The sequence below is a fragment of the Trachurus japonicus genome, chromosome 9 (genome assembly GCF_045865225.1).
Source record: "Trachurus japonicus isolate A0001 chromosome 9, Traja_1.0".
NCBI classification, from domain to species: domain Eukaryota; kingdom Metazoa; phylum Chordata; class Actinopteri; order Carangiformes; family Carangidae; genus Trachurus; species Trachurus japonicus.
Genome location: NC_140915.1, coordinates 9,120,717 through 9,134,568, shown reverse-complemented (window position 1 = coordinate 9,134,568; position 13,852 = coordinate 9,120,717). Strand labels below are relative to the sequence as shown.

Below are 13,852 nucleotides of genomic sequence, written 5' to 3'. Positions count from 1 at the left end.
TTCCATAATTATTTGTTGAGCAAAAGAAGAAAAAATGCTAACGGCTCCATTTTCTCATTTGTGAATAAACACTGAGGTTTCTGATTGGACATCGTCAGCCTGAGCTCTGGGAAACTGTGATGAGGATTATTATTTCAATAGTTTATGACATTTTCATGGCGGCACGATTGATAAATGTGATCGTTCATAAAATTATTGTCAGATTAATCAATAATGTAAATGATCAGTAGTTGCAGCCCTGCTTTTAAAATGCCTCAATACACAGAAAGTTCAACCTTCACTTCAGTTTCACAAACTTTCTTTTCTTTCTTTATATTTATTTTACCACTCAATATAAATAAATGCACACCTTTGTTCTGACAGAGGAGATCAGCTCAGTGTGATTGTTTATTAGTACAGTCAGGTTGTTAAGCTCAACTAAGACCAATATCACATTTTTTTCTTTCTTTTCAAATGATAGACTGATGCTAAACTGTATTGTTGTAATAAAAAAAAGGTATTATATGATACCTATGATATTATATGAAATCTATCCTGTATAATATAGGAAAATTAACAAACTAACAAGGATTTCAAGCATGTGTGATAAAAATATAAGATTTCAACACCTGTTTCATGCATATGGAGCATATTCTTGTTCACGAAGATAATAAAACACAGGCTGTTTTAGTGTAAGTGGACTAACGAGTCATGCCACCGCGCCTACAGATACTGTAGATAGAAAGCTGTTTCCTGCTCTGGCGTGTCTGCAGCGTGTGTGTGTGTGTGTGTGTGTTTGATTAGGGATGTGCATGGTGATCCCATAGAGTGTGACTGACAGTACAGGCTCAGTGACAGCACCGTCTGCAGCACCGACAGCCTCAATGCTTCCTTTTATGGAGGTGAGGTGACTTCTTTCACGGCCTTTCAGGGCACGACTGCAACCTGTGTCCGTGTGGACGGGCTCAGTGAGAAGCTGCTAAAGAGGAACTAAGCAGGATTTCTCTCGTGGCTAATGCTACATTTTTTTCTTAAAGCAGATATCAGTGGAATGTTTTTGTTAATATAAGTCCTAAATAGTCCTATTTTCCGTCAGCAATCACTTACATGAAGTATTTCAGCCTAAACACGAGTCTCTCCGTCACTCTGCTCTGCTGTAACCCGAGGAGAAAATTTTCCTTGTGGGATACAAGTGTTATCCAATGAGGGGAGAGAACGGCATGAAGGGCTGTGTGTGCAGCCAAGGGATGCGCGTGAATGTGGTGACGTAGCACGAGGACCAATTGATGCCTGCCAAGGGCGGGGGCTGCTAACTCATGGTGCGTTCAAGGAAACTCGTACTTTGTGTTTTTCCTTCCTGTGAAGTCATACCAGTTCGATCTGGTACGAGTTCACGGGTCGGAAGTTACGAGTGGCCGTTATAGGGAACTTTCACAGACAACAGGACGGTAAAAACACGAGCTACGGGTTACCTGGAACGCTACCAAGTCGTAGTTGTGACTTGAAGCTGTAACTTACGGTTTCAAAAGCCTGCCTTGAACACAGCATTAGCCGAAACGGCCGTGCCACTGATATCTGCTTTAATTAAAAAGCTCCGGAATACTTGTAATAGTTGTGATAGTTAACTACATGACTTGTTACGAGTGAGAATGGAGGCTCGCTTCTTCCCTTTATAGGGCCCATATTATGCAAAATCCACTTAATAGGCTACTGGTTTTGTAGCGGTGCTATGTTCCTGTGGCCTTTCTATGATGAAACTTTTTTTTTTTTTTTTGAAGCTTCCTTCTTCAGCTGTTGTTAACATTTCCATGTTTCCCATATTCTGTGTTATAAACTGTTTTCTAGTCTGTAACAACATCTATTGCACGTCTGTCCTCCTCCTCTGTTGCTCACCCTGAGGTTTCTCCTATTTTTCCCTGTTAAAGGGTTTCCATGGAGTTTTTCCTCAGTCGATGTGAGGGTCTAAGGACAGAGGATGTTGTTGTGATGCCATGTAAAGCCCCTTGAGACAAACTGTTTGTAAAAACGGGCTATACAAATAAAATGGCCTTGCCTTAACTGAGCATCTAGTATTTGATTATTCAGAAATCAATGCCCAACCCATCCCCAATGTCAACATTGGCACATCATGTACCTGTAGTGAAAACCACACCTTCTCCCCGTGACGGCTGTGGAGTGGACGTGGTTTACACATCTTATTTGCATTTCAAGGTGCAGACAAAGAAACGGCTCGTTCTCAGGAGAGACACTTTTAGATTGCTGAGATTTAGAGGTGCAGATTGATTTGGGGACAATACACTACAAATATAATATGGTTGGACAACTTAGATCCATGTGAAATGGTTGAAAAACAGCATAATACAAGCAGCAAAGGTCTCCTCCACACCTGGGAGGCCCAGACCAGCAGACAGCAGCAACAGCCTATGGTTTATCGGGGGGAGGAGGGGATCAGATCAATGAATAAGCTCAAGCCCACATGGGTTCACTCATGCTGTAAGGAATTAGGCTAATCAGCAACAAACATTGACCTGAAGTAGCACTGGAGCTCCAGCTGCACCAAACGTGTGCTGCAGCAGCAGCAGCAGCAGCAGCAGCAGCAGCCATGTTATTTTTGCTGTGTACGAGCCCGACACCTGCAGCGGTCTGGTGTCTAGCACCAGAGAGAGAGAGAGAGAGTCACTGCATCATCCTGCTACACAAAAACCCCTTTATATACTAGGATGGTGTGTTTCTGTTGTAGCACTACACACACACACACACAGGTCATTCAACTGCGTGAGCCCGAGTTGTGCTGTAACTCTGCTATGGTTTGACCTGAATGCTAATATTAGCACATTAGCTTGGCAACAGCTTAGGCCAGTTGGACGTAGCACATTTATATTAGCCGAGTGACAATTTAACCTTGTTGCTAAAATGCCTTTTATTTTGGCAAATTTAGCAAATTAGCATCATGCTAACACAATGATATTTTATTGCAATAAAATGCTACCATAGCAATAGCTAAAGGAAAGAAACAAAAAGGCAGCAGGTGTGTCAGATCCAGGCAGGTTGTTGAAATAAACCTTCGTCATTATTCTGCAACCAAACAAAAACAAAAACTGATAGTTTCTCATCATGAGTCTTAAAGGTCCAGTGTGTAAAATGGGGCGTTCAGATTCTAGTTGACAGCGCGTTTACTCACTCGCTTGCACTCACCCCTCCCATCGGCAAATATTTCAGAAGCATGGAGCAATGAGGTGCGGATCTAAACCATTTTACAATATGTTTGCTGTTTCCTCCTCCTTCTTCTTTCCTTCTGCCTTGAATGCGCTCTCTGACTGGCTGGATTTTCCGTTTGGGCTGCCGTAGGCCTACAAACATGGCGGTGCAAGATGGCGACGACACTCTCTAAAGCAAGACCCTTGCTATATGTAGGCTATAAAAGAAGAATTATAAGGCTACAAAAACCAACCAAACTTTATTTTGGGTAGTATATTCAGATTTTGCCAATAAACCTTGACAATTATTACGCACTGGACCTTTAAAAGTAAGTAAATTTCCACCTCTTAAAGGTCGAGGGATCACGTCTGAATATAAAACAGTAGCACAAACTCCTCTGCTGTCCACAGTCATTTCAGACCAGGCCTGTGCAGAGTGAAGCTGTGACCATCAGAGCGTTAAACCTCCTGCTGCTACCACCACCACCACCACCACCACCAGCGCTGCTGCTGCTGCTGCTGCTGCTGCTGCTGCTGCTGCTGCTGCTGCTGCTGCTGTGATGGAGGCTCGGTTACGAGGCGTCCGCCCGGCCAGCAGACGGCCCACCAAGGTCAACTGTCCTGTGGAGACTGGAGCGGCCGCTAACTGTCCCAGCGACAGTATTTGTACCGTGAGTGGAGAGCAGCAGTGTGAAGCGAGCAGCGACGCACTGCTGGGTTTGCTAATTAATGAAAGTAAACATTGGCCTTGGAGATGGCACAAAGGTTTTAATGTGTAAACTTCACAAACAAGGCAAAGTGCCCATAGGGCTCAGGGGGAAGGAGGGAGAAAAAAAACAAATACAGCTCGACTCTGTGTGGTGTTTAATACAATAAACTGCTCTGATTTGCAGGTTAAATGTCACTCTGTGTCAATCACAAATAGAAAGTGGAACTGAAAAATTTAAAATCTAAAAATGTAGAGAGTGGGGCGGGAGTCACAGCTGTGATCAAGACAAACACCCAAACTGACAGGAGATTTAAAAAGTAACTATGCAGGATTTTCACCTCAACTCTGCTACATATTCACCTTCAACAGCTCCAGAGTCCTAGCTAGTGCTGGTTTAATCAATGACTTGTAACTAGTTCCAGGGAGAATGGAGCTTCCACCTCACGTCTCTTGGCTGAAAACCAACCTTGTAAGATCAGAGCCTCCGACCCGGTGATTTAGTTCCCCTTTAAAATCTACAAGCTCAGGAGGTCGAGATGACTGAAAACCCCGACACCACAGGTTAGCAGGCTAGTTAGCTAACTAGTTAGCAACATGTGTGAATTAAGCTGTGTGTCGAATTCCCTTCGTACTTACACTCACTATTTTGAGTGTGTAAGTATGTTTGACTGAAGAACATTATGGCGAAATGTGGTGTACTATTACCCAGATGGTGAACTCATAACGGTCAAAAAGTTGAATGTGGAACGCTAGACACTTCTCATCGCCAATTTGGCTACATAGCGGTACAGGAGGGACTAGCATTGCCTGTAACCGCGGTTATGGACTACACCATATTGTACTAATGTGTCGGACAGAAGCTATTATTAGGTAAATTTAGCCGTCTGTCGATATGGTGTGGTGTCCGTGTGGACTATCGCAGGCTTAACGATATCCACTGAGCTAACGCTAGCTGCTGCATTTTTGAGAATATTTAGGCAACAACTTGTAAAGCCTTCGACCACACATCTAAAATCCTACAGTTTAAGACAGTGTAATGTGCATAAACAACAAACATGCGCCATAACACGCTAAATGTAGCAGCTATGGTTCATCAGTAGATAGCAGTAACTTCAATGAGCAAATGTTGCGATTTGTGGTAAGTGCACAGCGATCGCACTTGATTTGAGACAACACGATCCTGTCGACATTCGCACACTATGGAAGTAAGTAGTATTCTACATGAAAGTGTACTAACAGAAGTATCAGCATTGAGACACAGGGTTTAAGCAACAAGCTAATACCAATTAATGTGTTTACGTATGCAGGGCCATTGCTAGGAATTCTGGGCCCCCTGAAAGAATACTAAAGTGGGCCCCTGCCCCCCTTTCCACTTTTTTTATTAGACTACATACGTATTATCATTTTTTATTTAGCCTTTTATTTAGTTTTGATGCTAATGCAGCATTACTATTAGTATTAGTCAGGGTCTAATGCAGAATAATTCAGTCATACAAAGATTAGACTACTGGGTTTTTTGTGGGCTATACTGGTCGCTGGGCCCCTAGAATTATCTTCACCTTTCTCCCCTATACAACAGCCCTGTACGTATGACTATGTGCTAGCTAGCCCACAAAACACCAACTTCAGGCTGAAAGTAAAAACAATGGCACGATTCCAGATTATTAATTAATGATTCTGGTTGTTTTCCAAGGAATAACTTCAATAAGATTTCCTGTTTCTGGATAAAAAATTGACTGGTAGCTGCCTTTTCTTTTCCTTTTTTTTTAAACATTTTATGACGTAATATAAACTAACATGATTAACAGGACAGGAGTGTGTGTTTGTGTGTTGCTGCAGGGTGTGTGACACAACTATGTGACCAGCCTCCAAAATTAAACCCACAGGGCTGACTCATTCCTCTCTCCAACTGTCAGCTCAGCTCTGTGAACCTGCTTCTTGTTAAACCAACAAAACAAAACAAAAAAAACACCCAATCTGGCCAACGAAGCCAGGAAACCAGTGTTTTTATAAACAATAAACTGACCAATGAGTTGAATTTTCTCTCTGTGACAGTCAGCAGGTCTTTAAACACAACGGGAGGACACAGCCAGAGTTACAACACTGTGTTTCCCAACGCTGGTTTTCTTTCTCTCCGTCTCTTTTCGGGGTGGATCTGGCCTGCAGCTTCTTCCTCCTGATATGAATTATAGTAGAGAAAATCATTTCGCTGCAGTGTCACTGGAGCTAAACTTCAAGCCCAATCAGGGCTGGTAAACAGACGTCACATATTGGACGCACCGGTCACTAAGAAACCAAGCTGAGGTTTGATAACCATCATCGTCATCATCGTCTTGGTTGTCGGGGTCTTATAAGCAATTTTGGCAGCAGGAGTCAAAACAAGCCTGTAAAAATCAAAACACGAGCTTCATCCCTTTGATACTTTGATTCCCGGTCATGTGATTTTGATGCTGTTATGTACATATAATTATTTGTTAATTGGCTGTTCGGGGTAGAGGAACCACTGTGATGAGTTATATTGTCCATGATCTAACCTCTATCTGTCTCTGGATCCTCAGATGACTCGACTATTTTCACTCCAAAATGAACAACAACAGCACATTCCTGCCCGAGTCTGAAATGTTGAGGTATTTATACAACATGAATGGAGCCAGAAAAACCAAACCAAAAAGAATAAATCTTGGTCTTCTTGGTTTTCTTTTATAAGCAAATCTGAGGGATCCATTTTGAATGTTTGTCTTGTCACAGGTAAAAAAAACACAGTGCATCTTGAAAGGTTTTTAACTCGCATACATTGATACTGACCTAAATAATCCTTCTAATATATTACAAAAACAAACAAACCCAATCCAGAAGGGAGGATATGAACTGTATTTATGAAGCGCCGTCTCTCCTGCAGATAAGAGGAGACTTTAAACAGCACAACATGAATGAAACATTACAAAGCCACAGAACAGCAGCGTCTCAACACCTGACAACCATCAAATCTTTGCCTGTTTATTGATTCACTTTTCATCTGTCGGATCATTTCTTTTCATTTTGATTCTTCCTATAAAAACACAGCTTATTCTGACTCCTGTGAGTGTAAACATGGGGAGAGCTAGCACCACTCCCCCCTGCCTGAATTTGTCAAGTCATGCTTCTCAGATGACGGAGGAGGGTTTTCCTCGAGGCTCGCCAAAAATGGACTGTGACGGACATGAGGACAAACATGTTGGGACATTGAAGTGGCCGATTGTGTGTGTGTATGTGTGTGTTTCTGTGTGTGTGTGTGTGTGTGGGCCAAAAGGACTGAGCTGTAAACACACACACATCCAGCCAGGCAACGAGCACGTATAGACGTGTACAACATGTGATTGATGTGTCCGAGTTGCACAAGTGAAGCTGTTTTTAGCGCCAGCAGCTCCAGAGGGAATTAAACTGGAGAGACCTCCTTCATTCAGCTCCACCGTGATGTAGCTACAACATGACAACTGACACATGGAGGTACAACACAAACTACAATTACTGCTTCTACTGTTGTTTGCATCTGTCACTAAGATCAGTTTCCTGTTGACATAAAACATCAACCACTAGCGTGATATATAGCCTATATATGTATTCATATTTATTTCAAACGTGTAAAACAAAAGCAATTTAAGCATAATCATTGAAAAGGAGTAAGAAGAAGCTGTGCAGCCCTTTTCCACAAATCATAAATAGATCGATTACTTGTCCCACTTCATTAAATACCCTTAATGCCATTGTTAGAAAAAAGAGAAAATGAAAAAAGATGAGGTAAATGAGGATAAAACATTTTTTTAAAGAACTTGTAATTCATTTTTTTGTCAGAACTGCAGTTTGAAATCATGAGTTATGGATGAAAATGTACTAATCACTGTGACCTTGACCTTTGACCTTTGACCAACAAAATCTAATCAATTAGGAAACGATTTAGTAAACTACGGAGCGACCGTGACTTCAAACTCATCATTAAGCCACAACCCAACCAATCAGGATGAAGCTGCGAACCAACCAATGACGACATAGCTAAACTAACCAATACTGGTATGAATCAATTCACCAATCAAAACATTACAACAAATAATTTCTGTCTGTCATGTCCAGAAGATCTTGTGTGAGGCCAAACACATGTTTAGTGAGGTCGCTGTGACCTTGACCTTTGATCGTTCATTCATTCATTCATTCCTTCCTTGAGTCAAAGTGTGTCCAAATTTAAAGGTCACAATAAAGAAGCTGCCTCTGATTGGTTGTCATCAAAGACCTTCTTTCTATTGTCTGAGCGAAATCAAGTTCTTTAAGTGCATTTGTCTGGATTTAACATCGTTTTACTTCTCAGTCCTCAAACACAACAGATGCAAAACACACTACTAACCACATGGAAATGTTGTATGATGTATTTTGGTATTAAAAGCAGCAGCAGCAGCGACGTCTGAGGACTGAGCAGTTTGCACTAAAAGACACACCACAGAATGCATCATCACAGAAAGAAACAAAGACTTCACAGCTGCATCCACGCTGACGCACAGCTGGAGGGGGAGTGATGATGATGATGACACAACGAGCTGCAGCGGATGACAAACCATGATTAATGATGATAAAGTCCATCATTAAGGCTGCAGAGTGACAACAACAAGTCCCAAAGTAACCCACTAAGACATTCACATATTCACAACCGGCTTGTGTTTGTAGCATCACCTCTTCTTTAATTATCAAAACGATGACAAGCGAACGCACTGAGCTCATAAACTCTCCTTCACTGGTTTTCATCAAGGTCGTATGGAAATGACAGACACAGCGATGACACACTTTCCCAGCGAGGTGCCCTTGTGTGAAGCAGACACAGTACAGTAGCACACGTAGGCTACTACTATATATGATGCACTGGCACTATAGTGGCCATCTGCAGCGTTTCTGGGCCGCTGTCTGAGCTCCTTGGCACCGTTTCACACACACACACACACACACACACACACACTATTATTATTATTATCATTATGATGCAAAAGACCTGGCGAGCGAGCGACTTGGTTGGACGGCGGCCGGTGTGGGAGCAGGTGGAGCTGCAGCGTGGTGTGTTCAGGTTGAGGCTCCTATCATTTATCTTTGGACTCTTGCTGCTCCATAAACGTCAACAACACTGTTCTTCACACACACAACAGAATACAAGATGGCCGCTCCGTGCATCAACAGTGAGCAAAAAGCTGAACGTTACTCTGTTTATTAGACACTTAGTTTTGTATTTGTGACATTAAACTGTTGGTACCGACAGTATTGTGTATTTTTCTACCTGTAGATGTGTTGTTACGTTGCTTGTTACCGCCTCGTAACTGAAACGTGGTCAAACTGGGACCAAATTCTGATTTCCGAGGGAACTGAAATGCAACACAAGTACCTGGAGTATATAATTAGTCCAATTACTTCTTCAATTAAATATCAATAAACTGTAAAACAAGAGAGACTATCATCATGTCTTATCAGAGTCTGAAGTTACACATCAAATACTCTTATTGTGAAAGGCCGTCACCTCCAGTCTTGACAGTTTCCTGTCTTGGTGTACACACTGTGATTTCATTGATTAATAGATGTATCATTGAGTTCACAGATTGTCCAAACTCTAAAGCCAAAGGACACACATGTCCACATGTCTTTGTTTACCCAAAGATATTACATTTTTACTGATAAATGACATAAACTGGGCAAAGCCAATGTTTCCAGCTTTTTAGACAATTATTGGCCTCAGTAACTAATCAATCATTACAGACACCAAGACCAGGTTCAACATGTAGGCTACAGTGAATCCATTTAAAGCCAATTTGAAGACATGTTTTTGTTCTATAAAAACACATTTTTTCTTGCATCAGTGTTATTGCTTTGCTGCTTTTTTGTTTGTTTGTTTTAGCAGCAGTAAATAATAATAATAATAAATGACAGTTTCAGTAGGCTACAGCTTTGTGCAGGACTGAATCTCCTTGTTGAGGAAATCTCAACCAAAACAAAATGATTTCATGTAGCCTATTTTTCTTCAATTCTATTAGTAACATGCAGGTGTCTTTGTGTTTGTCCTCCTCTGGTCAGTGTTTGGGGATCATGTTGATAAGAAGACTGGTGCAGATCAATGGCAAAAATGATCATAAAACAGAATCTAATGAGGCTAATTAAGCTACAGTAGCTAGTTAACTAACTTCTTTTTCCTCCCATCTCTCCATCCATCTCTCCATGTTTTGCACCAGTAGCCACGAGGCCTCCCGCGCCTCCTTTCCTTTCACCATGTTTATTTATTCTAATTCAATTACACAAATCCAACTTCGAGGCTGGACACACACAGAGAGAGACACACACAGACACACACACACACACTGTGGTGGTGGTGGTGTTTCATGATGACAGCATGAAAACGCAGTGACACCGTCGGCTACGGAGGAGGAGGAGGAGGAGGAGGAGCAGGAGGAGGCCGTGAACGTCACATCTACAACAATAACACAAAAACAAAGAACAACTCGGTGTCGGTGACTGTGTCCGTTGCTGCTGCTTTTACTGCGGCGGTTGTCGTTGTTGCGGGATAAACAGCGGCTAAACAAACCGAAGCCGAAGCCGAAGCCGAACTCTACACGAGGACGACGACATCGCCGAATCGAACGCCGCGTCGCTCTCATCGGGATTCCATTCGGTCGCGCGCTCAGGTATCCCAGAATGCTTAGCGGCGGCGAAGGTGGTATCAATCGCCTTGGCGACGCGGCCCAATGTAATCTAAAATGCTGCGTTCAATACAACTCAAAGGTCCGTAATTCCCAACCCCCGACATCATTGCGTTCACGCTGCAGGAACTCGGAAGATAAGAAGAAAAAAAAAAAACATGGATACCTGAAGGAAGTTTGGCATATTGTGACAGCTCATAGCTGAATACGAAAAATAAATGCAGCAGTAAATTGTGTTTATTTTGGAGGAGAGGAGACGCCGCAGATGAGTGCACATACAAGGACCACAATTTCACACCATACAACAATCACAGCTAAATATAAACGTATTTCATATCGGCTACTGCAATAATACACAAAAATCATGCATTAAAACCTCAACAAAGAACTTAAAATGTCTCAATTCTAACCGTTTAAGACGTTTAAAATGCCATGTTTTGATGTTTTTGTCGTGACGCCAAGTCGGAAAGTCGGGAGCTCTGATAGCTATGATACCCCGAGTTTCCGACCTGTAATTTCCCAGTTCGACGCTGTTCAATTCATTTTTTTTTTTTTTTTACAACTCGGAGCTCGTTTTTTTCCCCCCGACTTCCGAGTTGTCTTGAACGCAGCATAGGCTACATGCGAGCGACGCGAACATAGCTGAGCTGTAGCTGTAGCTGCCGCGGCGACTCTCACACATACACATACACACAACAACCTGCACAACTTGTTCACACAGAGGGCGAGGTCTGTCTGTCTGTCTGTGTGTTACCCCCCTTTCCCCACCTCCCCCCTCCCTCCTTCTCTCTCACCTTGTCGCTGATGTTCTCGGTGCTGTCGGGGTCTCCTCCTCCTCCGCCGCCGCCTCGCTTCCTCAGCTCCGTCATGTTTCGCTCGTCGTTTCGCCGCCGCCGTCGCCGCCGCCGCAACGTTAATAATGTGTCACATAAGCCGCCGCCGCCGCCGCCGACCGAGGGGGGAGGGAGAGAGGGGGGAGAGAGGACGAATACAATCCTTCTGGGTGTTTGACACAAAGATAAAAACAAATCTCTCGGGGCCGTGGAGGAGGTGGTGGACTTCCCCGGGGGAAGCCGGTGCTGTCAGTCCGCCGCTGCTGCCGCGGAGCTCCTCTCGGTACTAGCGGCTCCGCTGCCTGCGTGCCTGCGTGCGTTTGTTTATCACCGCAGTGACTGACTGAACTGACCGTCTCTGCTCCCTCCTCCCACCGCCACACCGGCCCACTGCTTCCGCTAGCAACCTCCACAGTAAAAGCCTTGAGCATTTAGTAAACATTGTTCCTCTGCCTTTTCCAAATTTACTTTGATTTATTATGTCTATTATAAATAACATAGGCCTACATAATAAAAAAAAAACAATAATAAATTGATTGATTGATTGAAATGTTTATTTCAGCCTATTATTAAAAACGACAATAAGACAAAACAAAATATATTATATTATATCATATTACATTTTGTTGTTGTTTTGTCATACATTTTGTGTTCTACTGTCCTTTCTATGATTCTATAAGACAAAAATTGTTTAGTAAAGTAGATCCAAATAACGAATTTGTGTGGTTAGACAATGCTGAGAAGCTAAAACTTCTTTTTCATTTGAATATTTTTGCATTTTCTTTATTTCTTGAAAAGGCCTGGGCAATGAAACGAAGAGCGATATATAGTTGAGTACTGAAAGTGATCTTAAGTTGTTTATTTTGTCGCACCTGTGTGGCAGGTAACACCAACAGGAAGGACTGTCTAGTCTTTGTTTTTGTATTTGTTATTGTGTCTTGTAATCTCATATGGGATGGGCCACAGTGGTGGCATGACACGAAAATAAAACATTCATTTATTCATATTTGAAAAGGAGTAAAACTTATAGACTCCCACCCCCTCTCCTTAAATAATGAATAACTACCTAAACCTGTCTAATTTTACAAAAACATGAATATAATTTACATATACACCTAATACAGAATATGTACACACATACATATAGCCTACATACACAAACACATACATAAGTAACCTACCCATATACGCAGGCATTGCATTCACATGCACATTCCTACATGTCCACATAAACATCCACATGTACATCTCCATGCATACAAACATACAGTGTAAGTTTGTAATTTGTTTGTATAGGTCTAATACCCACATCCTTCATCATTTGACAGCTGAAGTTATATAATTGTTTGTGTTACTTGCTGTATTTGGGGAGAAATGTCTGCTTTTCAATTTTACTTCAATTGTAAAAAAAAAATATAATAATATATATCTGGACATTTGGATAATGCAAGTTTCAGTATTTTAAGACAAGCACTTTTTGTGGTTTTCTGGCACCTTGGCATTCGCTGCATGGTTGGTTTATTATTTATATGGTATGGTAGAATATTAAGATATATTCAAAAATCAGATGTGAAAACATCAGAGTAAAAATGAAAATAGCCTTTACCTAACATCAGATTTGTGCACAGGAAGTAGAGTTAAACTTCCCACCAGATGGAGCAAACAGAAGTTTACGTGTTACACAACTTTACTGAAAAGCATCCAGGTCCCTCATGGCTTAAAGGACAAACTTTCATTCATAAATTTCATTCACCCAAATACTACGACCAGTCAGTGTCTTCATCTTTACATTATTTTTTTGAATGAAAGGTTTATTTTGAAAGACAAACCACATGACTTCCGGTCCTGGTCTATGTTTCTTTGTCAAACTTTACACACATCAGAGGCAGAAGCTGCTGCTGCTGCGGTGGAGACACACACACACACACACACTCTCTCTCTCTCTCCAGTCACCTCATACTTGGTTGACCGGCTCTGCCTCATGCTGCTGCGGTGCAACCACCGGTAATAATGTCCCAACTTAGACACACACACACACACACACAAACACAAACACACACACACACACACACACACACACACACAAACACAAACACACACACACACACACACACACACACACACACACACACACACACACACACACACAAACACACACACAAACACACACACACACACACACACACACACACAAACACACACACACTGCTGTACTTGTGGGGACCCTGACCAACATCACATGTAATTCCTGTCCCCCAGCCGCACCCTGAACTGCAGACACACACACACACACACACACACACACACACACACACACACACACACACACACACACACAGACAGACAGACACACACACACACACACACAGCTATTGATCTAAATCTAAAATAAACTTTAAAATTACAGTTCAAACATTGAAACAGCTGTTTAATACA

General features: G+C 42.2%; 1 protein-coding gene across 1 annotated transcript in view; it reads right to left on the bottom strand.

Annotated features, from left to right (window-relative positions):
- Positions 1–11,753, bottom strand: part of cds1 (CDP-diacylglycerol synthase (phosphatidate cytidylyltransferase) 1) — a 37,888-nt gene extending 26,135 nt beyond the window's left edge. Inside the window, exon 1 of the mRNA XM_085785875.1 lies at positions 11,378–11,753. Coding sequence (XP_085642001.1) covers positions 11,378–11,452 — 75 coding nt within the window. The 5' untranslated portion in view covers positions 11,453–11,753. The remainder of the gene's footprint in view (positions 1–11,377) is intronic.
- Between the last annotated feature and the right edge of the window lie 2,099 nt (positions 11,754–13,852).